The sequence below is a fragment of the Eretmochelys imbricata genome, chromosome 16, assembly GCF_965152235.1.
Source record: "Eretmochelys imbricata isolate rEreImb1 chromosome 16, rEreImb1.hap1, whole genome shotgun sequence".
NCBI lineage: Eukaryota > Metazoa > Chordata > Testudines > Cheloniidae > Eretmochelys > Eretmochelys imbricata.
Window position 1 is genome coordinate 18866855 of NC_135587.1, and position 26664 is coordinate 18893518.

At 48.3% G+C, this 26664-nt stretch overlaps 1 protein-coding gene across 1 annotated transcript in view; it reads right to left on the reverse strand.

The window, feature by feature from the left end:
• The window catches only part of SARDH (sarcosine dehydrogenase), a 101396-nt gene extending 79954 nt beyond the window's left edge, over positions 1–21442 (reverse strand). Inside the window, exons 1-7 of the mRNA XM_077835968.1 lie at positions 21121–21442; positions 19937–20115; positions 17186–17365; positions 15891–16014; positions 15439–15539; positions 10201–10305; positions 8517–8646 (exon numbers count right to left, since the gene is read on the reverse strand). Coding sequence (XP_077692094.1) covers positions 8517–8646; positions 10201–10305; positions 15439–15539; positions 15891–16014; positions 17186–17365; positions 19937–20115; positions 21121–21442 — 1141 coding nt within the window. The remainder of the gene's footprint in view (positions 1–8516; positions 8647–10200; positions 10306–15438; positions 15540–15890; positions 16015–17185; positions 17366–19936; positions 20116–21120) is intronic.
• Between the last annotated feature and the right edge of the window lie 5222 nt (positions 21443–26664).

Consider the following 26664-nt stretch of genomic DNA (forward strand, 5'->3'; position numbering starts at 1 on the left):
GCTTCATGAATTTCAGATAAATACTTCTTTATTAACCTAATGGATTTCAGCTGAACAGATGCCCCGAGCTCCTGTGTTAATGATGTCTCATTCTGCCAATTCCCACTCCAGATAGGGCTGTCAATCAGTACTCCAAAAAAAAAAAAAAAAGAAGAAGAACCCTATGTTGGGTGGAGAAAAAAAAACCCCACAGGTTTTTTTAAACCTCTGTCTGAGAGTTTTCTGACTCAATTTGTCCATCCATTGGAGCGTCCGATCCTGGTTTTATGATCCCTTGGACATCTTTTTGTCCACCAAACAATTTCCAGCTAGTTTAAGTTCTTCTCTCTCTCTCACTCAAGAGAAAGGAGAAGGGATTTGGGAAGAAACAATGAATAAGCTCTTTGGGTCAGGGACCATCTCTTTGTTCTGTGTTTGTACAGCACCTAGCACAAGGGGGTCGTGGTCTGGACCACAGTACAGATACATAAATAATAATAAATAATATGGTATTCTTCTTATTATTGTGTCAGTGCCTAGAGTCCCTGAACAAACCCACATAGATCCTGTGTGTTAGGATACAGATATTCAGGCCTGTCTGTAAAGGACTATACTCTAAGAATTTAGGTGTATTCTTATCACTTAGCTAGTTATAGAGGTATAAAAGAAAGAATCAAAATCACTGTCTGCCAGTGTAAGGGCCTTCTCTTACTGTGACAGTCTGAGGCCCTCTTCTTAGGCTAAGGCCTTTGGCTAAGCGGCCGAGGCAGCCATAAGCTGGGAAGCGAACGGTCACCTCCTCACATCCCAAACTAGTCACAGTGAAATAAGGTGCTATTGGGCTGTTAGGAATACAACCCTGTCCTATCACCTCCAGAGAAAGGGAAGTGCCTAGAAGATGTAAAAGGAAACTTAGTTTGATAGCATCCTGTCTGGCAAGAACTCACTTATCAATAGCTGGGATGTGAAATCCTCACTTCTGTATTGTTTAGTCATTATAGGTCCCACTTTGCTATTGTTTGTCTGTATAACCAGTGGTGAGCTGGAGCCGGTTCGCTAGAACTGGTTGTTAAATTTAGAAGCCCTTTTAGAACCGGTTGTTCCGCGAGGGAGAACCGGTTCTAAAGGGGCTTCTAAATTTAACCGGCCAAAAGTGGCGCCTTAGGCACCGACTGCACGGGTGCTCCAGCCCTGGCGCACCCAAGGGGAAAGTTTGGTGGGTGCAGAGGACCCACTGGCAGCTCCCCGCCCCACCCCCGGCCCCAGCTCTCCTCCGCTCCGCCTCCTCCCCTGAACGCGCCGCCCCGCTCTGCGTCTCCTGCCCCGGGGCAGGCTGAGAAGCAGGTGACGGCTTCGCACTCAGACCCAGGGAGGAGGAGGTGAGCTGCGGCGGGGGGGCGCAAGGAGGGCCGCCCGCACCGCAGCAGGTAACCCGGGCGGGGGGGGGGGGGCCACAGGGGAACTGCTCCCCGCCCCAGCTCACCTCTGCCACCCTCGGCCTGAGCGGGAAGCTGCGACCTGCTTCTCAGTCCTCCCCGGCTTCCCGCCGAACAGCTGATTTGCGGGAAGCGGGGGGCGCGGAGAAGCAGAGTGGGGCGGTGCGTTCAGGGGAGGAGGCGGAGGTGGAGCAGAGGTGAGGTGGGGCCAGGCGCGGGGTGGGGAGCTGACAGTGGGTGCTCTGAACCCACCAATTTTCCCCATGGGGGCTCCAGCCCCAGAGCACCCAGGGAGTCGGTGCCTAAGGAGCCACTTTTGATGTGATCAGTGAGGGAGCGGCTGCTCCCCATGCTCCCCCCCCAGCTATGCTTTCCTGTCCCTATGAGCCAGAGGGACCTGCTGGATGCTTCCTGGGAGCTGCCCCAGGTAAGCACCGCCGGGACTCCCCACCTCGCCCCCCGGCAGGTGCCTCTGGCTCTTAGGGGTGCGGTGGGCACCCACTACGGTGGCCCACGAGACCCTCCTGCCTGGTTCTGGGTGCAGTCAGGGGACAGGGGTGGATGGGGCAGGGGTCCGGGGGTCGGGGATGGGCAACGACCCCCTCGTGGGGTGAGGAGGGAACCCGTTGTTAAGATTTTGGCAGCTCATCACTGTATGTAATCTCTGTCTGGTTCTGTGATTGTTTCTGTCTGCTGTATAATTAATTTTGCTGGGTGTAAACTAATTAAGGTGGTGGGATATAATTGGTTAAATAATCATGTTACAATATGTTAGGATTGGTTAGTTAAATTTCAGTAAAATGATTGCTTAAGGTACAGCTAAGCAGAACTCAAGTTTTACTATATAGTCTGCAGTCAATCAGGAAGTGTGTGTATGTGGGGCGGGGAAATAGGGGTGGGGAAATTGGAATCATGTTTTGCTAAAGGGGGAAATGGGAACAGGGAATGGGGGTGGGGAAATTGGAATCATGTTTGGCTAAGGGCAGGAATGGGAACAGGGACACAGGTGTAAGGCTCTGTGGTGTCAGAGCTGGGAAGGGGGACACTAAGGAAGGAAACTGGAATCATGCTTGCTGGAAGTTCACCCCAATAAACACTGAATTGTTTGCACCTTTAGACTTCGGATATTGTTGCTCTCTGTTCATGTGAGAAGGACCAGGGAAGTAAGTGGATGAAGGAATAAGCCCCTAACACTGTGCCTCAAAGAACACACAGTTTGATGTGCATCTTAGCATATACAGACAGGGCCTTTCATCTGGAAGGATCCCAAAACTGGGGATTTGAAGGGGCTTAGGCATGCAGCTCCTGTTTAACTGCAATGGGATTTGGGCCCCAGCTCCCATAGGCAATGCAAACCCCAGCCTGCGAGCAGAATTCGCTATCTCCACCACTGAAATCACCCCTGAAATTGAGCCATCTCTGGGGCAAGACGTGTCAGCCGCTCAGCGTTGCATGGTGACATAACTCAACCATTCGAGACTAGGAAAGCCTAGGAATACTGCATCCAACTGTAAAACATAGCAGGCAAAAAGTGGCCCTCCAAACTGGAAGGTAGCCATGCCTCCATGACACCTGTTCTTTTTAAAAAAGCACTACAGGATCTTGTTGACCATATGGTCAGGTTCTTTGTTTTGCCTCCTAACAAGAGGTTGAGGGTGTTGGTTCACGGCTGACTTCTTCTTAATAAGCAGCTCTGATCCAAGTACTGACCTGTGCCTAGCCTGGGAGATCTGATGAGACTACAGCTAAAGGAGGTATGGCTGCAGACAGAGATATTCATGTCATGGAACAGGTGGAGTGGGAGTGGGGGTGGGGCCGGGGGCGGGGGGGGGCGAGCACCCATGGGAAAGAGGGGAAGTCGGCACCTATGGTTTCAATCATTTCAAAATGACTCAGTTCAATTTTCTTTTTTGAAAACCAGCCTTTAGTCTAAATTTATGAACGACCAATCATTTCGACTGAAAAAATTGAATCTTTCTATTTCAAAAGCGTCAAGAAACCCTGTTTCAACAATTTCAAAACCCTTTTCTACTCCAAAATTTTCAAGTCGGGACAGTCATTGAAATCGACCCTGTTATGTGAACAGTTTCGCTTTCAATGAATTGACAATTTTGGCAAAAAGTGGTTCATCGAAAAATTCCTGGCCGGGTGCTGGGCCCCATACAACTCCAACGTAATGCGAGTTAAGTCCTGTGAATCTGCAGCATGAAAAGCTGAATTCTATCCTCACGGCTACTAGTAAGTCCCAGCTAGCCACAGTGATCGGCATGACAAGCATGAGGCCCTAGATGGCATGGATCTGTTCCTATGGGGAGGACAACCCTTGCAGTTGATAAAAAGTTTCTGGGACACAGAAGCCTGGTTAAGTGGACTATGCTTGTGCTCTCTGTTCTAAGAACATTTGGACAGTGCTCTCCCACTGAAACCAGTTCCCGACCCGCCCTGTCAAACCCAAGCCACCTTTTGCAAACTGGTTTGTTATGGCCTTGAACTCTATTTTTGCCATTAATGGGGATTTGTCCCCCTCACCCTCAGGAAGCAAAATGGGCTGCAAAACTATAAAGGGGACAAGCGTTTCTTCTATAAAAGATTTACTGCGCAGTGCAAACAACATGCTTTTGCCATGTGTTTGTGCTTTCCAAACCCACCGTGACTTGGCTTTCACAGACAGAATACATGCAAGTTTAAATCCAGAGTGCACGGGGCGCGGGGGAAGGATCAGTGAGCCTTTAGAAATTACATTTATTGCGTTACAAATATTGTATATAAAAAAAGTTGGCTTCCTGCAGGAGACCTGGCTTCTCAGTGGAGACTGAGAGCTGCACTTACACCCTGATTTAATCAAAGCTGCGCTTCCCAGGGCCAAGGCATCTACCTTGTAAATGTCATGTTTTATCTGGTTAGGAGCAAGAGATGTGTCCTACTTTCCCTTCGAGCAACTGTGCAGCTCTGTCCCTGTGGGGCTGGAGGGTTTTTCCTTTTAAATACTTCAGTGAAATGAGAGCAGGTCTTTATGGTGCAGGCTTCTCCAGTTAATGCAGAGCAGTCTTGAAATGGAACCTCATAAGCTATTCCTCAGACTCCCATATAGCACTGCACTGTATCTCATTTCAGACTCAATAACCTTTTATATAAGCCATGCAGGCGCCAGACCTAGAACTGCCAATGGTGCTGGATTTACAGATCTGGTAGATCTTTTCCATCCCTAATGTCTAAAGAATCCAGTCATGCTGCCATGCTGCCAGTCATGGATATTTCCACAAAAAAGATCAGCAATAAAATAGCCATCAGTGTTGACATTTTTAAATGTTATCACTAGGTTTCAGAGTGAACATCAGGTAGCTATACTGCCCCTTTGAGCTATTGTTTCAGGGTGTCTGCACCCTAAGAAGGATAGTGCTTCATCTGGTTGCATACCCTTTCACCTAAAAAGGTTTGCAGCTGCCAGAGCTTTAAACTTTTTTTCCCCCCAAAAAATAAAAGCTCAAATTCTGAAGAAACTGAGCAGACCCTCATCGTCATGTTCCCAAGGCAGAGCAATCTCCTTATGAAAGCAGATCTGCTATGAACTGGACCAAGAGCAAATTCATTTAAATCTGTATAAGGTTAGATTCAACCAAGGAGAGCAGAGGTGAAAGGTTGCCTAAGAGTCTGATATATGGAGAAGGGTAGGGCACGGGGTATATAGGTCTCCATTCAGGGCTTTGTAGGAAGATGGCTAGCTCTCTTGCTGACTAGAAGACAGACCACAGATGCATGCTGCAGGGATGACCAGGCAAGATGGGCTGGCCCAGCTGTGTTGAATTAAGTCATCCCCTTAGGACACTGTCAAAGTCTTCTGAAAAGTCACACTGCCTGAATCTTTGGGGAAAGAGGAGGATGCGATCAGGGAAAGTGCTCTCTGTGCAAGTCTCCAAACCTTGGTTGTGCAAAGCCTTTTCTAAAGCCTTCGTTTAAAACTCCCAACTTTGGGAAGTTGGTCCTGGTCTGGTCACCAGCCTAGATACATTATTTAGACTTTTAGGCACATGCATTTGGACCCTGGCTATTGGACCCATGCACAGCTCAACACCCATTTTCTGCAATGCAGACACCAGGGGTCTGATTTCCAGCCATCACAGTCCCTGCTGAGTATTTAGTATTGCCAGTCCATTCCCATGGATACAGCGATGCTCAGATAGCAGAAAGCTTCAATCCAAATCCCTCAATCTGTAGGGGCTGCTGTAGTCTAGTGCAAGGAGTTTGGGCCAAATGTTGGGAGAGCTCTGCGCTACACATGACTCTGCCATGGACTTGCTGTGTGACCCTTGGCAAGACACCGCAACTCTGTGCCTCAGTTTCCCCACCTCTAAAAATGGAGATAACAACACTGCTTTGCGATCTAGAGATGAAAAGCACTTGGGGTCTGATTTCCAAAGGCATTTAGGTACCTAAAGAAGCAGATAGGTGCCTAGAGGGATTTTCAAAAGCACCTAGGTGCCCAACTCCATTGATTTTTTATCTGCATCTTTAGGTGCCTTTGAAAAATCTGGCCCTAAGCATGATGATCATTTTCTCTCGGCCCCAGAGCATTATAAGACCCCTGCTGGCACACCCGTGTAAAAAACTATCCCTGTGCAGAGTTGAGACGTGAAACGAGCAGCGAGGAAAGAGGTGTGTGCCTGGCGGTATCTGCACTACAAGCCCGGGGGGGTGATTCCCCTGCTCGTGGGCACACGCTCGTGGTAGCTCTCACTGAGATCGCGCGAGTGTAAATAGCAGTGTGGCCACAGCAGCGTGGGGGGCGGCGGTGGAGGTACGGCTGAGCCGTGGCACCTACAGACCCACTGTTTTCAGGAGGATTTGCAGCCAGCACAGCTCAGCTGTGCCTGTTACCGTGGCTACACGGCTCGTCACACTTGGGCCAGCTCAGAGGGCGTTAGCATGAGCACGGTGTACACGGCAGGGGAATCTCAACCCTAGCTCTTCGTGTCAACGTACCCTAAATGTTGAGCAGTTTCCCCCCTACATTCTTACTCTCCTTACTGAGGTTCTGGAGTCTCTTTTATCCCTTTACTCCTGTATCCCAGGTCCCAGGAAACTGGGATTTTTCCTTTATCCTCTCTGCTGATGACCCCCAATTGGGAATCTGTATTACCAGCTAGTGTTGTATCAGGGTATCCCTTAATCGCAGTGTGGCAAAGCGTTCCCCGACGCCGATCGAATCCAGCTGGGAGGTTGGATCTGTCTGAGACCAGTGGTACGCTACCTCAGGCTTTGCTCCGAAACACTTGGAACGTTCCATCTTGGGGACCATTCTTCTAATGGGGCTGGAACTGAAATGTCTCAATACCCCCTGCCAATGGTTACCCTGCTTCCAGGTAAAGCATCCAATTCACCTCTCCGTCTTACTCACACCCCTAGATTTGAAGGCATAAATAGGTCCCTCTTTTGCAGCTGCAATCTGGAAAGGTCATGCAAGGTGATGTGCAAAGGGAGTCAAAGCAGCTAGTCACCTCGCAGGATGTGTGTCCTACATGACCTCTTTCCTAGTTTGTGCCCACAAATCAAAGACCTGGACTTCTATAGTAAGTTATCATAGCTGAGGGTGCAAAATAACTTCACACTTGCAAAAAACAGAGGCCAGTATCTGAAAATCTGGCCTTTAATGTTCAAATCCAGCCGCAGCAAAGTCAGTGGTAAACATGGGTGACATTACTGCACGATCGCACCCACTTTCTCTGGGATTCGTTTGGCTGCAGACTTTTAGCACCAAAACCACTGAGCAGTGTTGCCCAGAGAATGAGGGAAAAAACCCCACTGAAGTGTAACAAAACTCGTGGGCTATTTTCCTCCCTATAGTAGGCTTCTGCCACCACCTTCAGGAATAGGATATCATTGCATCCAATCCTGTGACGTTCTCCCTTTGTATTCCAACAGGCTTATTTCCTTCGAAGAACAATCGGATGCAAACAAGAGCCTCCAGGCAGAGGTCCCTTTGGTGTTCATGTGTATTTGCCAGTTCTGCTTCACAAGTCGTGCCTAGCACTTCCCCACTCCACTGCATTTGTATCTCCAGAGGCTCAATGGGACTGGTGTGGCGTTTAGAAATGCTATACCTGTCACAGCCCGTCACAGGGCTTCTGAGAAATTCAACCAGCCTGAGATGCTGTGTGTACAGTGTAACAAAACCGCCTCAGCCAGGACAGAATCTTCAGTGGAAGCCTAGAGGGCGTGGGACAGCTGTCACGTCCTAGGGACCCTCTGACAGAGATGCTGAGGGGATGGCCAGAACAAGACCAAATTGAAATTCTGGGGCTCCCCTGTCCCATTGCTCCATCCACCTTGAGACTTACATCCCCCAAATCATTACAAGCCAATCTGTGAGCTTTCCAGATCAGACATGTGCGAGAAGCACACTATCCATCATGCCAGGACAGAGCCAGCTCAGCTTTGCTCCAGCTTTTAGTGCCAAGGCAGGTCAACCAAGTCGATATTACCTCTAATTAGCACTCCCACAAGCTGTTTGAAGCTGAGCAGCTCCCAGGATGTGCCAAATTCTCGCCTGCCTTTGAGCATGTTGAAGGAAAGCTTTCCATTCCAGCCCTGGCAATCTAGAGCCCCACCGCTTGGTAAAAACATGCAGTACAGAGGGGAACTGGCTTTGGGGAAAAAAAAGATTTGATCAATGCACTGGATGATCATGGCAAGCAGTGATCTATAGAGCCATTTCCTACCCCTATCTCTGTGCGATCAGCACGTTTTCAGGCTTTCTGCTTATATACAGGGTCTGATCCAAAACCTACTGAAGTCAATGGGAGCCTTTCTGTTGATTTCCATGGGGGCTGGACCAGGTCCTCTTTCCATCTCTTTTGTGAGTGTGCGCGTGTGTGTCTTTAAGGAAAAACCAAGGAAGACAGACATTTTATCCATTCCCAATTTGTCTCCTTGCGTGGGTGGGAAGGAGAAAGCAAGAGAGACTGATTCATACTAACCCTGCATATAAATATAATCATTGCTAGCTCCAAACTAGGAGAATACATAGAAAAAAATAATCAGCACAGATTCACCAAGGAACAAAGCTGCATTGATGGCATGTGGAATGCACTGTCAAAATATTACCTGGTCCACAGACAGTGGATTTAATTCCGGTTTTCTCCAGCACTGGGACTCTGTTTATTGCACCTTCAATATGCTGCATGAACACATCCCAGTCCAGATCAAAGAGGCCAAAGGCAAATTTCTCAGATACCTGAGGGGAAACAGGAGCCGAGGTACACAGAAGTTAAGTGAGAGAAGATGTTTATTTTATAACAAACACCCCATTCTGACAGCCGCTTAGCGGCTGCTTCCTGTAAGGTGCTGAGTATCTTCATTGCCCAATGAAATCAGTAGGAACGGAGGGGGCTCAGCGCTTCTGGAAAACAGCCCCAAGGGGTGAACTCCTGGCCCTGTTGAAGTCAACGGGAGTTTTGACATTGATTATGGCTCCCAAAATTAGAAGCTGCTTTGGAAACTTTGATTTCATAGGAACTTATCTGCTAAGCTGTCCAGCCAAGGAGAGGAACTGTGATGCCTAGCTAGTACCTTAACCACCTAAGCTATGAATGAGACATAGGACCCATCAGTTACAATCACTTTGCATATGGGCTTATTAAAGATCATTGTCCACTTTGTCTTAGGGTAAAACACAAGAAAGAATATCTCACAAGAAAGAATATCATTTTTCCTTGAAAGACAAGTCCATTAACTACTGTAGTAATTGACACATTAAACTCCCCATCCAGTTATTGTGAAAATGGAACACCCCATTCGCAGGATATAGGACAGAAGAGGGCTAAGAAGGTTGAAGAAAAAGTTCATCACAAGCCACAGTCATTTACTATCACCTTCAGCGTTAATCCCGGAAAGATTTTCATTCGTCCGTTTGGAAGCCTTTCTCCCATTGCAGAGAGGGAGCAAAATCTAATGAAGACTCATGTTACAGGACTACGTCATATCTGGGCAGTCAATTTCCAATCACTACTGCCAGTAAGGAACTCACTCGGCACCATTTGATCGAGGACAAAGGGTGGTAGGACTCAGGAACTCTAGGTTCAATTTCTGTCTCTTCCTATGTGACCTCGGGCAAGTCACTGTATCTCTTTGAGCCTCAAATCCCACCCTGCAAAGCCGGCATAATAGTACTTTCTGTCACCCAACCTTTGTCAGGTCTACTTGGCACACGAGCTCTTTGAGCAGCCACTATCCCATACTATTGGTGAACGGGGCAACGGGGCCCCGTTCTTAGCTGGGGCCTCTGGCTGCTATTGTGAAACAAACAACAAATAATTCGGCGGTCTCCTTCTCAGACATGCCACTTTGTGGAGAGAAGGCAGAGGGGGCAGGAGGAGATGGTCGCATTTTTTTACTTTGAGAAGGATAGAAAAGGTCTTAGAGGCAACACCTGAGTAAGGGCCCAAGCTACTAAACTGAAGAGAAGACATGCCTCCTGTGGCTTGCCCAAGGTCAGAGACAAGGACTTATGGCAAAGCAGGGAATTGAACTGTGATCTCCCAAGTCCCAGGCTAGTGCTATAACCACTAGACCATCCTTCCTCTCCCACCCAAATAGAAGAAGCTGTCAAATCCACTCTCCCTCCGAGTCCTGCTGAACCCAGCTCTGTCTTAATGCAAAGGGTCCTCATTTCATGCATGCTGGCACATAAGCAAGAGAGCTAAAGAGCTCATTTCAGCGCCGACTTTGTCAAAACGGCTTTCCTGGTAACATGCTTTATTTCCTATGAAAACCTCTCAGCACCGCTCACCTCCTCCCAGAATATTGGATTTGACTCATATCCGCCCACAGACAGGGCATCGCCTTGGAGACGGAGATACACCGAGGCGTCGTGATCGCGAACGTTCGGCATATTCTAAACAGAGGTAGAAAGGAACATCATCAAAGCGGGGCAGGAGGGGTAAAGCGCACAGGCTCACGGACACCTGGGATGCTTCTGCCCTTGTTCCAACAGTGCACCCCAAGCTGAATGCCCATCTTCTTCCCAGCAGCTGCCTTGCTAGATGGCCACTGTGGAGTGTCATTATAAACATAAGGGTGCAGGTTACCAGGCTGTTTATTCTCCATCCAGGAGAATCCAAGCCTGCTGGAATCACTAGCAGCTCCTCTGCATTTCCCCCAGCACGGAAATCCCCTAGCACCTCCTCACCAAGAGGCACAGTGCACCCAGCTCCTCCCTGTGTGTCCCACTGCGAGACTTGCCAGCGGTCAGGCCTCGGAGCTCAGGGCTAGAGGAGGAAGGAAGAAGCCAGTCCTGGTGGTTCACTACCTGCCCCACTTCTGGCTCCCCACTCCCGGTAATCCCACATTATTCCTAGCCCTCCCACCTGCTCACCATTCTATTGCCCTGTGTGGGGTTTATCCGGCTTCCTCTGCCCCCTGCTGCTGGCATCAGCACCCCGATGCTCCAGGCCCAAGGAAAATCTGCTCAGAATGGGTGACCAGTGACCAATGAGAGGCCCAAGAAGGCCAGTTAAGATTCCTCTGTCCAGCCCAGCTCTGTTCCTGAGCAAAAGCAGGGACGCTTTCTAGCTCTAAGAAAGCTTGGATCCAAATGTGGCTGGGGCTGTATTGAGGCTCACAAGGGCTGGGCAGGAAACAGCGATTTGTTTTAAAGCATCTAAGCCTTTGTTTTTAACAGGACCCCACTGACTCTGCAAACAAGTAGTGAAAAGAAAAGAACTGGCTGTAGCAGGTCACAGACAATTAGTTTCAGCGCTGGGCCCTTTCTAAGCTGCTGCTTTGCACGGGCTGGAAAACGTGCTTCTCCTGTGCCTCAGAGAAGTCAGAGCCCTGCTTGACAGCACGGCTCCAACACCAGCAGAACAAGACTAGCGGCGGACATGATACGAGCAATGCACCGAGACATCCTCCCCGCACACGCTGCCCACGGGCACAGGGGCCTCAACAGCTGCAGAAGAACTGGAGGTGCTAATATGTTTACATGGGCTGAGTTTAATTCACTAAACAGATCTGCTGTGCGTCCCAGCCCCAGACCAAGAGCATGAGCTAGAGGGCGCTGAAATGCAAGCTGATTTCCGTATGGGTCTGAACAAGACTGAAGTATAACCATCTCTGAATGCATCCGATGAAGTGAGCTGTAGCTCACGAAAGCTTATGCTCTAATAACTTTGTTAGTCTCTAAGGTGCCACACGTACTCCTTTTCTTTTTGCGGATACAGACTAACACGGCTGTTACTCTGAAATCTAAAAACCAAATTTACCCTACCTCCACAAAAGAGTGACTGTGGAAGCAGACAAGATTGCACTTGTGTAGTCATTTGAAGACAGTAATAATGCCTAGCTCTTATCCTCAGTAGATCTCAAAGCACGTGCAATGGAAGTCATAGTATCATTATTCCCATTTTATAACTGGGGAAACTGAGGCACAACAATTTGCCCAGGTCACCCATCAGGCCAGAGTGAGGAACAGAACACAGGTCTACTGAATTCCAGTCCAGTGTTGTATTCCCTAGGTCACGCTGAGTTAACTGATGTGCTTGTATAGGGCCTAGTGCAAGGGGGTTCCAATCCTCTTGGGGCCACCATTCAGATAATAAGGCCTGAAATCAATAGGATGGAGCAGAGCTGCTACAGACATTCTCAGGAGGAGAACTGGCAGACTGGCAGGCCCGTGTGTTTTGATCCACGTTAAAAGGAAAAATGATTTCTCTCTTACCCCACCTACACAACAAGATGAAACAGCACAGCAGCCAAGACACTAATACATAGCTAAAGAATAATATCGACTTTAACAACATAGCATGAAAATATTTAAGTTACACAAATGGAATTATTGTAGGGTCTTACTGTATTTTTCACTGATAAATTAATAATCAGCATTTCAACAAGAGGCACTGTGGTTAGTGGATAGGCCTCTAGCCTAGCAGTCAGGAGACCTAGGTTCTATTATCTACTCTGCCACCGACTTGTTATACAACCTTGGGCAAGTCACTTGAGGTTTTTCCTCTTCTACTCATCTATTTAAGTTGCAAACTCTTCAGGGCAAGGATTGTCTCTTACTATATCTCTGTGCAGTGCCTAGCACAGTGGGGGCCCAGTTTTGGGTCAGGCTGGTAGATGCTACTGCAGTATAAAAAATAATATAGTTAAATGGCACTTTTCAAAATCAACTGTCAAAGAGTCAAGGTGTAGGGGGAAAACAGATGGGTTGCACAGAAAATTTAATACAAAATTACTCTAAAAATCTATAGGCCACAAATTAATATCACCTCCTTTTGTATGGTTTCAAACACCCTTATAGAATTCCAAAGCATAGAAATGTCTCTGAAATTTCGCAGGATGGTTCAAAAATATTTAGAAAACTGTATCATTTCCTTGTCAGGGCTGCAGGACTTTCCATAAAGGCTGTTTACTAAGATGAAACACAGTTACCTGGGGATATCTGGACTCCTTTATCAAACACAAAACACCAGAGCCCAGAGGGTAATTCTGCTATGAAAGGTGGGGAAAAAAAGAAACAGCGTCCTGTGTTAAAATATTCGTAAATATTAAATAGAATGACAGTAATGTATTAAATTATTGAATATTAATTAATTGTATCTTCACAGTGCATAGGTGTCCCACTCATGGACCCTGACCCCAGTTTGCAAGAAGAGGCAGTCTGGCATAGCGCACAGGCCAGATTGGGACTCAGGACTGGGTGCTGTTCCTGGCTCTACCAGTGGCCTGTTGGGTGACCCTGGGCAAGTCACGTCAACGGTCTGTGCCACAGTTTCCCCTTCATCATGAGAGCGATGTCCTCTGTAAAGTGCTTTAAGATCTCCTGGTGCAGAACCCTTGATAAAAGCATGGCATTCTTAACATTAAAAATTTGTGAATAATGCAGCAGCATTTAGGCCCCAATTCAGCAAAGCATTTAAAAACATGCTTGGCTTTAAGCACGTGTTTAAATCAACCCCTGTTCAGCCTAGCACTTAGGCATGTGTTTAAATCCCACAGAAGCCAGAGGGAGAATGACTCTCCCCTTTCACACTTTGGGTCAAATTCTGTCCTAAACGACCCTTCTTGCAGCTCCCATGAAATTGGTGGGATGCAGCATGGGGAAGGACTGGTCCGTTTCTTCTAGGCATGTACTGGCCCGTTTCTTCTAGGCATGTACGTGGTATGGAGGGGTCCCTCCTGCATGTCCTTACGTTTGAAGTCAGTCAACATTCAGGGATTCCATAAACTCTTCCTTTGAAATGCTCCCTTTGCTGCATAGTGCTCGTGCTGCCCAAGAGCATCATCTAGCTGCAGGCCAAGGAATGAAACTTTTCCAAGGCGACATTTGTTTCTGAAATGCTACAGGAAGATGTGCTGAGATGGGGCAGTGGGATCTCTGACAACAATTCCAGCGGCAAAGAACAGTAGGGTTCCTCTCCCGCAGCCCTGACCCGGGGGAGGGGAGGCGGGGTGTAGAAAGAGGCAATGTGCTCTTTCATGCAAGGAGATGGCTCAGAGGGGCAGTGGCTTCATTAAGCTGAGCCAGGAGCAGTGAGAGAAGTACTCAGATGGCATCACAGTGGCAGGGGTGTTGAGCAGCACAAGTGGGGATGTCGGGCAAAACCACAACGGACCAGAACACAAAAAAGCTAGTGTGGATAGACTTACACTTGTCCTGCCCGACCAGTTCAGTTACCAACAGCCCACTGCCGTGGGGATGGGCATGGTGCAAGAACGGAGAGAATGCAACAGAATTTTCGGGTCCGGGCAGGCTCCCAAGAGCAGAGCTGATCAAACCGTGTAAGTTAGCTGACAGATGTAGCCTTTTTGCCTCCAATCACAGATTACCCGCAAACAGATCGAGCCTTTTATTAGCTTGTTCGTTACACACAACGGCGTCACGGCGCTGCTTTGCTCTAGAGAAAGTTTAGGGTGACCAGATCTCCAGATTTTATCGGGACAGTTCCAATATGTGGGGCTTTGACTTATATAGGCACCTATTACCCCCCTTCCCCGTCCCGATTTTTCACACTTGCTCTCTGGTCACCCTATGCGGGTTAGTACATTTTGCCAAAACCAGGGAAATAGTTTTCATGGATGTTTTTGCGTGTTTCCCCTAGTTTGTCACCAGTGCTATTCAGTGCAAGATCATTTTAACCAATGGATTATTTGTAAACCTGGTGCTATTTGGCACTAGACAGCCATGTGTTGTGTATCTGCTGCTCAGATTTGCTATTTCCATTGTACGGCTGGTCACCTAAAGTCACCTAATATTGTTCCTGTTTCAGATTGGTTGGTCTAAGCTTTATCAACCAGAGGAGTCCCCCTTTCTGCCTGCAGATTATCTGTGAACATTCAGATTTGTTCAACGAAACTACTGTTTGAATGACAACAGTGGGTGAAATAGCCCTTGGATGTACGCACTGAGTATGTGTGTCCTGCAATCTGAGGTGTGACTGCAGCCCAGGGAGACATACCTGCACTCGCATGGCAAAATACAGCACGCCGGGGATCTCGGGTACATACTCCCATTGCTATCCTGCACTGAAGCCCCTGCACTCACATCTACTCTGCTCCATTTAGGAGCACGAGCATGGGTGCGTCTACCCGAGCGGCAGTCACACCTCAGATTGCAATACAGACATATCCAGTGATTCACAGCACTTCTGCTTTCAGGGACTATTCCTGTGAGTAGGTCCTCACTCCACCTGAATGTCCATGGCTAGCCAGATAAAAGGGGCCAGGGATGCAAGCTAAGCCCAAGAGTAGGCTTCATTGGCAAGATTATTCACAGATGTTTTGTCACTGTATTCACCAAGGAGAGCATCTCCTAGAGAAGATGGGACACACAAAGCCACCTCTAGGAAAGGAAAGCAGGTTGGATGTTATGGAGAAAAAAGTGTCCCAGATCATAGAAGCGTTTGTGAAAACCAGGAGACCCTCCCACAATTTCTGAATCAAGTCCCCTCCTGAAAGCGCCCCCAGCACATGCCCCTGTCTGATGACAAACCCTCCAGTTAGAGAAGAAGAGCAATGAACTGACCTGAATGCCCTCTATCCGCTCCGTCACCACGTATGCATGATGCATAGCCACCAGGGGCACGTTTACACCAGCCATCTGGCCCAGGGCTCGGGCCCACACTCCTGTCGTAAAAACAAACCACCGCTTGGTGAGTGACCACAGCCAATGCCTCTGGCCACTTCTGGAACCTATGAGGAGCTGTGCCAGAGAGCTGAAGCTCAGAGTCCAGAATGCTGCCTCCTGATGTGTGGAAACAGGGAGTTAACAAGGCCCTTTGGCTCAGTGTTACACACAATCAAAAGCTGCATTCATCTGGCATCTTTCCCCTCCCTGAGCACAGACATGGTGAACCAAAGAATGCCTCACTCAAAGATTGGACAAAATCTCCTAATTGTTGGGACAAGGAAGGACTAGTATCCCCATCAGATTATGCCGAGTGGCAGGGCTGTAGCTATGTTACCTTGATTTCCTACCTGCACAGTTCACCACACAGGGAGTCTGGATGATCCCATAGTTTGTTTCCACCGCGGCTACCCTTTGCACACCCAAGTCATCGGCTCTGACCTGAATACCGGTCACTGGGCAATTCTCTATTACCTGGAGACAGCGAAAGAGAAGCACAGTGACATCCCCCTGGGGTTTGAATGTTAAGGGTTGGACTCATAATACCAAATGAGTAACCCAGCTCTCCTGAGAAGAGCACACACTGTGAGTTCATTGGCAATTTTGAAAAAAACTCAAAACAAAAATTGTTTCAGGTCCGGCTGAAAACGAAAATTTTCAGCGAATCGAAAAAGCTGAAAACATTTACAGTTCAGATAGAATGAAAGAATTTGTTTCCGTTTTGACCATTTTTGAATTTTAAAAAATTAAATTAAAGGAAATTTTGAAGCAAAAAGTCATTTCGAGTTAAAAAAATCAAAATGTTGTGGTTCAAAAATGTTGAAACAAAAAGATTTGGGTTTTTTTTGGGGGGGGGGGGAGGATTTGAAATGAACAATGAATTGAAACCGATACAAATTTGCAAAATGTTTTAGCTGAAAAATTTTGCTGAGCTCTACTCTGAAGACGCAGGCCAGTGGCTTCGGCCCAAGGCTCTCCTTCCCAGCAGGGGAAATGTTAATCCAAACATAGTGCTGTCATTTTTTTTTTAAACTTTCATAAAAACCATTCCTATTACTGCAAGGGAATTAAATTCCCCTCTTTAATTTTGGGCTTAAACTGCCTCTCAGTGGCCTTTTAAGGTAATTTTAAATCTCAGAGAACTATAATTATCAATTTGTTTTGTGGTTAGCACGGAGGAGCCCCAGTCATGGACCAGGTGCTAGGTGCTGTACAAACACAGATCCAAATGTTGGTCCATGCCCCAACGAGCTTGCTGTATCTTACCCCTCACCAACAACTTGTTTTTCACGATGTAGCTGTTTTGGTCACATATCCTTTTCCCATTTTCCCCCCTCCTCTTTACTTCCCCAGCTCCTATGGCTCTATGCCCAAACCACCATCTCTGATGAGGCATGGCTGGGACTCCCTTCAAAGTCAGCCAGCGCCACACCCAATCTGCCAAAGGGGGGGGCGCTGTTAAACGGAACAAGGCAATTCTGAAACAGATCTGGCTTTGAGAATGGTGGAGGCTGGGAACAGCAGGAAGCCAAGGATCAAGGGGAGAGGAGGGAAAATGTACAGAGAGAGAACGTCTGGCTGAATTTGAGAGTTGTGAAAAGCTACAATGCTCAGACACCCACCCAAATGCGCAACAGTCAATTACCAAAGCGCCTCTGGCAGTGGCTGCCCTGGTGAGGGTTGTACAGGTGCCAGCAGGATCCATTGTGCCATCCTTAGGAACGTAAAGGGTGCCATAAAGATCATCCACGTTCATCAGTGGGTACAGCTCCTTGGTTTCTGCAGGGGACAGGACGTACGATTCTATGCCATAGACCTTACCCAGCTACAAACGAGACACGAGAACAGGTGTATTAATGCAGACAAGACAGCGTGGTTTGGCATCTCTGCAAAACAATCAACAATGTGAAGAAACCACAGGGGCACACCTGCGTCCCAAATAACTACATGCAAACATGCCAGGCCTAACTACATACGCACTGATAATCTAACCGGGTTCTGGTGGATTCCCAAAACACAGTACATGGTGATCAGCTTTAGTGGGCTCAAACTATTTAAAGGGACATTACCCTAGTCCTGTACAAGTAGGCGGTGCAATTGGAAATATGATGCTGTACTTAATGGCAATGGGCAGTGGACAGGTTTCATTTTGCAAAGCCCAGATCAGGGATGCATTAGATCCGAGAACCTTTTTACCTGAGTCCCCAAAGCTGGGTATGGTGGAGAGAGGTTTAAAACCAACGATTCCACTTTCGATCCCTCTACCCCTCATGAGTGTTAAGTGTCTATTAGGCCATTGAATCAAAGAGTATTAAGATGGACACAGCTGTTTTCATAGTGTATATTTCACTAGAAGTGCAGCAGTTCAGAAGTTAGAGAAGAAACTAGTGTCATGTAACCGGTCTTTATTGTGACTCTTTGAAATCAAATGCTAATGTGTGTACTTCCCAGCAGAAAAAGGCAAGAGGACTGGCCGGGTCTGTGCATCTCTCTGCTGCTTTGGGAGGAGAATACAACTAGGATGACCAGACACCAAATGTGAAAAATCGGGACAGGGGGTGGGGGGTAATAGGAGCCTATATAAGAAAAAGACCCAAAAATCGGGACTGTCCCTATAAAATCGGGACATCTGGTCACCCTAGATACAGCATTATGATCAGCAGTGAAACCAGACTTCACGGCTAATCCTGCATGGAGAATCCCTTTCACTTTGTGAGTGAGACCAGTGTTCAGATTCAACTGAATCTCAAGGACCCCTCTACTAAGTGAGAGGCCATTATCATAAAGGCTGCCGTAGCCACCATGCATGGTTTACTGGCCAGGGCAATCCCTCAGCTAGAATCTCAGCACATGCCTGTATCACTTGGGACAATAAGGTCTGTGTGGGCTCTGCCACCAGGGATCACAAGGTGATCTATGGCCAACCTCCTCTCTCTGGGTCTCTTTTTGGGTACGTCTCCACTGCCGCTGGGCACTTCCCAACTGGGGTAGCTGGACCTGCACTCACTTTGCTCGAGCCAGCGTGTGAAAAAGAGCATTGTAGCTGAGGTAGCATGGGTGATGGCAGCTTGGGCCAGCTGCCCCAGTACAGACCTGCTGTCTGGTGAGTTTATACTCAGGCTGCTATTTTTAGCCCCCTCACTCAAGCAGAGCTAGCGCGTGTCTGGGTATCTGGGTTGGGAAGCATGTTTCCAGCGGCAGTGGAGACCTACCCTTTGATCCGCATTCCCACCTCCCTCCTTCCTGGCAGCTACTGACACTGCATTATCTTTCTTCTACAGGGGCATGATCTACTGCATCCAAAGCCTGTTGAAATCAGGGGAGACACTCCTGGGCTTTGGATCAGGGTTTCAGAACCTGCCAGCAAGGCTGCTCCATGTATGATAAGTGAGGCCACATTTAACTTTCCAAGCGGGGTGGAAAAATGAGCTGTCTAAATAAACAGCAATCACCCCAATCAGGACTGATGGATAAAATTTCCCTCTGTGTCATAGGGGAGAACTGGGCTGTCCGTGCAGCAGAAGATAAATGGTTGGCTGATGACAGGACAGTCCTGTTTTGATGCTGCAAGTCAAAGCAGCCGAGTTGAAGATTCGCAAAAAGAAAAGGAGTACTTGTGGCACCTTAGAGACTAACCAATTTATTTGACCATGAGCTTTTGTGAGCTACAGCTTACTTCATCGGATGCAAGAATTGAAGCTTGACGCAGCGGGTTCCCTGTGACATGATAGAAGACAGGATCCATCCCCTCCCTCACACTAGCCCGTTTTCTAAGGGGCATGGATTTTCTCCATAAGTATTGCACAGACATTTAAGCAGGTTGCTCTTTTTACTTTAGGGACTAAGGCCTTAGTCCTAATCTTCAAAGCAATCAATGGATCAGACCCAGTTGCATTCGAGGCTGCATTTCAGTCTATTAACTGCTCTTCTGGGACATAGGAGAACACAAAGCCCTGGCTAGCCTAGACCAATGCATGTTACAGCCAGGGATAAGGCATTCTCAGTAGAGTGGATAGGGCTATTGAACAAACATCCAGAGGAGATTAGAAGACTCCAGAGTCTGTCCATCCATAGAACAACGCTTCCCCTTTTCCCCCATAACCAGAACAACTTTCACATCAACCACCGACAGCCACCATGTCCTGAAAAATAACTGTCCAAAGTAGAGCTTTCGATAACCCACTAAGAGCCAGAGATGCCAAGAAGTCCACTAGGGATTTCGCTACCGCCAATCTCTTTGCATGGAAGGTGTTCAGATACCATGGTGATGGGCAGCAGTACAAAATCCTTTGGCAACCAGACCCTCTAGTCTAGCTAATGGGTAGCACCAGCCCTGATTCAGTGATCTGTGAATAAGTAGAAGGAGAAGGAAGGAGATGAGGAGATTCCTGCTTACAGACATGAGTCTTTTGTACTCGTCCAGCCGCTGCTTGTTGGAGGCGATGAAGAGCCCACCATTCTGAATCCATCCCGTGTGCAGACCTGTCTCCTCCTCCAGATCTTTGCTGACCACGTTGCGAGTATGAGCCAGCAGCTCCACTTCCACATCACTCGGACGCAGCTGCCACAGCAGACCTGGGAAAACCACAGAAGTTCCAGTAGACTCTGGCTTACCCTCCCCATTCCAACCCTACCTTACAAGCCAAGCAAACAAACAGGTCAACTGTGAGAATAGCACAACAGGTGTTTTAGCAATAGCAGCATTCCTGGCCTAGACGTAACCCAAGCTGTGGTTTGCTGGCTCCCTCTAGTAGCTAGACCACATAAAGGTCTCCAGCTACCACCGCTTATAAATCTCTTAGCTCACACAGTAGAGGCTCATGCTTTCAGGTCCAGAGGTCGAGGGCTCAATTCTTATTGCTGACGACCCACTCAGTAGCCAGGTGTAACAAGTGAGGGTCCATTCGGGCACTAAGCACACAAGCTAGGCTTTATCAGCACCGTGACATGAGCTCGGTGTCCCACTTCAAGGCAGGGGGTTCAGCAGCACCCCCAGCTTCCCTTGTTCCAGCACCTATGCAGAGTGGGGCAGCTGCCAGAGGGGCCAGGGACTATCGGAAGGAGGTTCCTCAGTAGTCTGGCATGGGCCTGCCCAAGGAAGGACCCAGAGGCCCGCCATGGGGAGTGGGGGTAAAACTGCTGGGCAATAGCAAAAGGGGTGTTTCTTTCCCCTCTACCCTACGAGGTGGGGAGGAGAAGGCCAGACTTCTGGAGGCCCACGTTGTCAGGCCTTGGCGATACTCCTATATAGGGTCAAGCAGTAGAGAGCTGAGGCCTGAGAGACTTGGCTCTTAAAGGGCCAAGGTACCATAATAACCCCTTAGCTGAGAGCTGAAGGAACAATTCCTTTCCCAGGTCCCCAAGGAGGGCTCATCCCCATCTATGCAGCAAGATTGAGAGAGTCACAAACATCCTAACCCGGAGAGGGGCTGAGCTCTCCCCACGTGGAACTGAGCAGCCGCAGGGAGCTGATGGCTGCTCAGCACCTGGCAGGATCAGGCTCCAAAAGCCTCCCTCTGCAGCTCTAATTTGGAGCCTTTGCTCTGCTATAGAGGCTTCCACACACACAGCTCTGCTCACCGGCCGTGTGCCAGGTGGTCCCCGACGTCAGACGGTCTCTTTCCAGTAGGACCGCGTTGCTCACCCCCATCCTAGCCAGGTGGTAGATGGTTTGACATCCCAAGCTGCCTCCACCCACCACCACGACGTCGGCTGATTTCGGGAGCGGCCTGGTCGGCCCTTTGCCTTGAGGGCTCTCTTCCTTCAGAGTCTTGTGGTAAGGGACGCTCTTCTCTGCCGTTTGGCCTGCCCCGCTGCTGAAACACCTGAGGTGGATGTTTCTCCCAGAGGCTGACATCTGGCAGGAGGCAGCTCTTCGGACCACGGAGCTCAGGTAGGCCATGGTGACCTGGAATTCCAAAGACAAACCTTCAATGGACCAAGGAAAGATCTCACCACACGCTAGCATACAAAAGTCCACACTGGAGTTATTATCATCATCATGGGTCAGGACCCATGGTGCTAGGCACTATACAAACACAGAACAAACAAAAAAAAAAAACGATCCCTGCCATACGGCCACAGCCTGGAATTTCAAGTCATAAATGGCTTTGGAGAAAGATAGGGTGCTGTGGAAGGGATGGGAAAGAGAATCACATGGCGTCTCCCTGACCTCAGCTCCTCAAAACTCTGACATCCACCTGCCACCCACCTTGTCTCTCTTAAACCAGGTGAACTATTACTGACCTTAAGCAAAAACTACAGAAGGTGGCTGTAAACTGAAATGCATTTGCAACAAAGGAAAGCATCCCATTAAATACAGACCTGCTAAAAACCAGCTGCTGCCCTGTGATGGAGTGGACTAGGCCCAAATGCCCCCTGCTGGTTCTGCCACACCAATCCCAGGGAAGGAGCAGTGGAGAGGTCCTCCAAGCAGGCTAGAGTGGCTGCAGAGGAAGCAGCCAATCAGGGCCCAGGAGGGCTATATAAAATGAGCTGCAGAGCAGCAGTCAATTGCTGCTTAGAGCAGGAGAAGAAATGACTGCAGGCCTGGCTGCCTGGAAGAGCAGCAGGGCCACGGACGGTTTGCTAGCAGGGACCAGGGGAGCACTGAGGGAGCTCCTGGCTGGTTGCTAGGACTGAGTAGGGACTGAGCCTGGGGAGGGCTGCAGGAAGATAGTATCTCCAGGGAGGAAGCCCTGGGGATACAGCCCCATACCTGGGTTGGACTACTTAAAGAGCAAAGCCGAGGGAGATCTAGAGAGAGCCACCATCAGAGGGGTACTGAGCTAGGCTCCAGTGGACCGTATACCATGGAAGGGGTTTGTGCTGGTTAACATGCAGACAGTGTGACTTGGCCCGAGCGCTGTTTCACTGACAAACCCACCTGAGCACCACCGAAAGGGATCACCAGAACTAAAGAATGCAGACACGCCCAACCAGAATGGGGCACTCACGAGAGGCGGGTGCCAACTCTATTACATGCCCAAAGCAAACGCTAAAGCAATAGCCCGAAGAATCAACTTTTTGTCTGACAGAGGTTTGCTAGTGGCACAGGACTAAAGGACTGAGAATTTCTAAAGCCAATGATTTAGTTTGCACACACAAGAGTAACCCCCATTAGCTTTTATGAGCTTGAAGACATTGCTACTCAAAGATAGTTGGTGCCTGTTGTGTGCCGAGTAGATTAAAAGGGTTTTCAAATACAGTATTGCTAAGTCTCATGATTTTAATGAGAGTCTTGTGATTCTTGGTGCTTTTCTTCAAGCCCCAGCTCCTGGAGTCAAGTGATTTCACAAGAATCTCAGCTTTCATTAAAAACAATTTTTATAGTCCTTGACATGGTGGAGAAAAGCTTGAAAACGTGACCTGAGTGCTCCCTGAAGGCTCAGAACCCAAAAGGCCAATGAAAAGGACCCAAATTTTATTATATTTTGAAAATCTTGTGATTTTTAAGCCAGACTCATAATTTGGGGGGCCTGACTCCCCGTTTTTCACCACCTGAGCTTGGCAAGACTGCAAACGCATGCTTCAGAGTACTCAGAAGTGCTGTGCACACAGCCTAGTGGAAAGCGCACTTCACATTTCAATTGTACGCTCTTGCGGGCAGGGGACAATCTTTCGGTTGTGTGTTTGTACAGCACTTAGAACACTGAGGCCCTCCTGACCTGAGCCCCTATATACAAAACATGGCAATCCCTGCCCGTGGTCATAAAGGATAAGTGACATGTGGTAGAGACAGACCCAGGATTCACTGCTGGGTGAAACGTCGAGTCCTCTCTCCTGCCCCCAGTGCAAGCATCTGCCCAGTCTGTCTGCTCAGGCTGGGTGCTGGCGTGAAGCTCTGGCCTTATACGCAGGTTTGGGTGTGTAATTTTACACAGCTGAAGCATGCAGCTCCTCCCCCTTTGTTTTAAGTCTTGCTCTGGGTAAATGTGTCTTCCCGGCTCTTGCAGAGTCAGCAGAGCTAAGGAATCTTGCCAGGGTATCTAGGGTCACTGTTCCTGCAGCAGAGACCGGAGACTTCAGCCAGCAGATCCCCGTTCCTTTTCTCATTAAGCGGAAAAGTTTCTCTATGTTGAAAAACAAGACAGACCCCAACCCTAATGGTTTTCAGGCTGATTCTTCCTATTACTCTGCCACAGGGGCAGGGGAAGGGTTGATATTCATGTTTCTGAGCGCCAAGAAAGTCTTCCCTCTGCAACCACGTTTCCTGAGATTTACCACAGTCCGGTCTCACCATGAACTTTACAGCCTGAAAGCTTTCCTGTCATTTAAGACACAATCTCATCTCTGAGCCAGTAAGGGACCTGTTGGCTGCTCAGACACAGCCCTCTCTGTTCAGATTTCCCCTCTGCATAGGCAAGCCTGGCTTTCCCTGCCAGCGACGGGAGCTGACCGCACACAACACACTGCTGTCCAAAGGAGTTCAGTTCACTTTACCTGGGCAGACGGCCGTGAGGTTCTTGTTTCCTCTGACGCTCTCCTGCTGTCTCTCACACGCACGCCAGTGCCCCCGAAACAGTAACTAGCACTTGAGAGAACTGCAGCCAGAGATCAGTCTTTGCCGCTGCTGGCCAGTTACAACTATTCCCAGAGTCTGGGAAGTGAGTACAGTGCAACGTGTGCACTGGCTTGCCTGATCGGAGAGATCTATGCAGCCGGCCTAGTCACCCAGACAAGATGGACAGTGTACTGTCATTCATGAGCAGAGACTGAAGGCTGCAAGGATCAGAGATGTTAGAGATGGAAAAGCCCTATTAGTTTACCCAATCTCTCTTCCTTCTGACCAAGGCAGGGTACAAAACAAAGAGCCCAGATGGGAATTGAATGCACAGGCTCCAGCCTCAGAGCCTGATCGCTTTCCCCTGGGCTTGGCCAGAGCTATTTCAGCTGTATGCCATCTGTTAACTTACGGCCAGAAAGAGAATCCAGTAAATAAGCGGAACAGCTGAACGTTCAGCCCAATTTTCCTGCTGTTAAATTATCCTCCTGCCTTTAAAATGTCAGCAGAGTAAAATCAAACCTGGACTGGAGCTTTAACTGGAATTGAGCCTGGACTGCACTATCCAAAGCTGGGGTTTGGACCCCAAACTTGTTTTTTAAATATTTTATGCCAGACATTCTCCGCCACCAGAAAGACTATTATTATTTATATTACAGTAGTGCCTAGAGCTCCCAAATGAGATTGGGGCCCCATAAGCAGACTGCAAACACATTGTAAGCTGCTTGGGGCAGCCTAGCAATGAACAAGACATTCTGATTAAAACACCAATCAGCAGGACAAAGGGATGCAACTAAGTGAGACTCTTGCTTCACGCTTTTTGCTCCTGCTTACAGTGGCTTGTTTTCATCTGACACAGGAAAAGCTCAGGGCAGAATTGTTGTATCTGTAATTAGAGAGACATTAGACTCTCTCTCTAATATCTTGGGACTGATGTGGCTACGACTATATTTGTAATTAGCATATCCCCAGCTTATCCATCAGAGGTTGAGTTTAGAAGTGATCTCACGTTAGAGACAATACAACTAAGGGCAATGGCTCTCAATCTTTCCAGACTACTGTACCCCCTTTCAGGAGTCTGATTTGTCTTGTGTACCACGAAGTTTCACCTCACTTAAAATCTACTTGCTTACAAAATCAAACATAAAAATGTCACAGCAGATTATTACTGACAAAGTGCTGACTTTCTCCTTTTTACCGTGTAATTATAAAATAAACAATTAGAATATAAATATTGTACTTACATTGCAGGGTATAATATAGGGAGCACTATAAACAAGTCATTGTCTGGATGACATTTTAATTTGTACTGACTTCGCTGGTGCTTTTTATGTCGCCCTGTTATAAAACTAGGCAAATATCTAGATGAGTTGAGGTACCTCCTGAAAGGCCTCTGCCTACCCCCAGGGGTACGCGTACCCCTGGCTGAGAACCACTGACCTAGGGCATGTTACAACCGCTTATTTGAACATCAAATTCAAAGCAGATCTAGGAGCCAGTCGTGAAAAGGCCTGTGTCTAATGGTGCCTTGACTACGTTGTTGCTCTCACCATTGTTACCAGGAGGGAAGCTGCACTAAGAGATGCAATAGAGCAGGGGATCTCAACCTGTTTCTTTTCGAGGCCCACCCCAACATGCTATAAAAACTCCAGGTTTCAGAGTAACAGCCGTGTTAGTCTGTATTCGCAAAAAGAAAAGGAGTACTTGTGGCACCTTAGAGACTAACCAATTTATTTGAGCATGAGCTTTCGTGAGCTACAGCTCACTTCATCGGATGCATACCGTGGAAACGGCAGCAGACTTTATATATACACAGAGAATATGAAACAATACCTCCTCCCACCCCACTGTCCTGCTGGTAATAGCTTATCTAAAGTAATCTTCAGGTTAGGCCATTTCCAGCACAAATCCAGGTTTTCACACAAATTTGTGGGGGGGGGGGTGGAGGGTGAGAAAACCTGGATTTGTGCTGGAAATGGCCTAACCTGAAGATTACTTTAGATAAGCTATTACCAGCAGGACAGTGGGGTGGGAGGAGGTATTGTTTCATATTCTCTGTGTGTATATAAAGTCTGCTGCCGTTTCCACGGTATGCATCCGATGAAGTGAGCTGTAGCTCACGAAAGCTCAGGCTCAGATAAATTGGTTCGTCTCTAAGGTGCCGCAAGGACTCCTTTTCTTTTTATAAAAACTCCACGGCCCACCTGTGCCACAACAACTGGTTTCTGCCTATAAAAGCCAGGGCCGGCCTTAGGGGGTAGCGAGCAGGGCAATTGCCTGGGCCCCCCACAAAGCTACATTGCTCAGGCTTCATCTTCAGCCCCAGGTGGCGGGGTTCTGGGCCCCAGTCTTCAGCCCCACGTGCTGAGGCTTCGGCTCTCTGCCCTAGGCCCCAGCGAGTCTAACACTGGCCTGCTTGGCGGACGCCCTGAAACCTGCTCATGGCCCCCAGACCCCCGGTTGAGAACCACGGCAATAGTGGATATTCTAAGCAGGATCTAAGCCAGTCCATCGGTTCCCACATTCCGCACATAGATTATGTTCTTGTAATGAGAGCTGGAAATGCACTGCAGATGGAGAAACGAAATATTTTCTGAGAACCGGCTGGAGTTTTCTTGGTC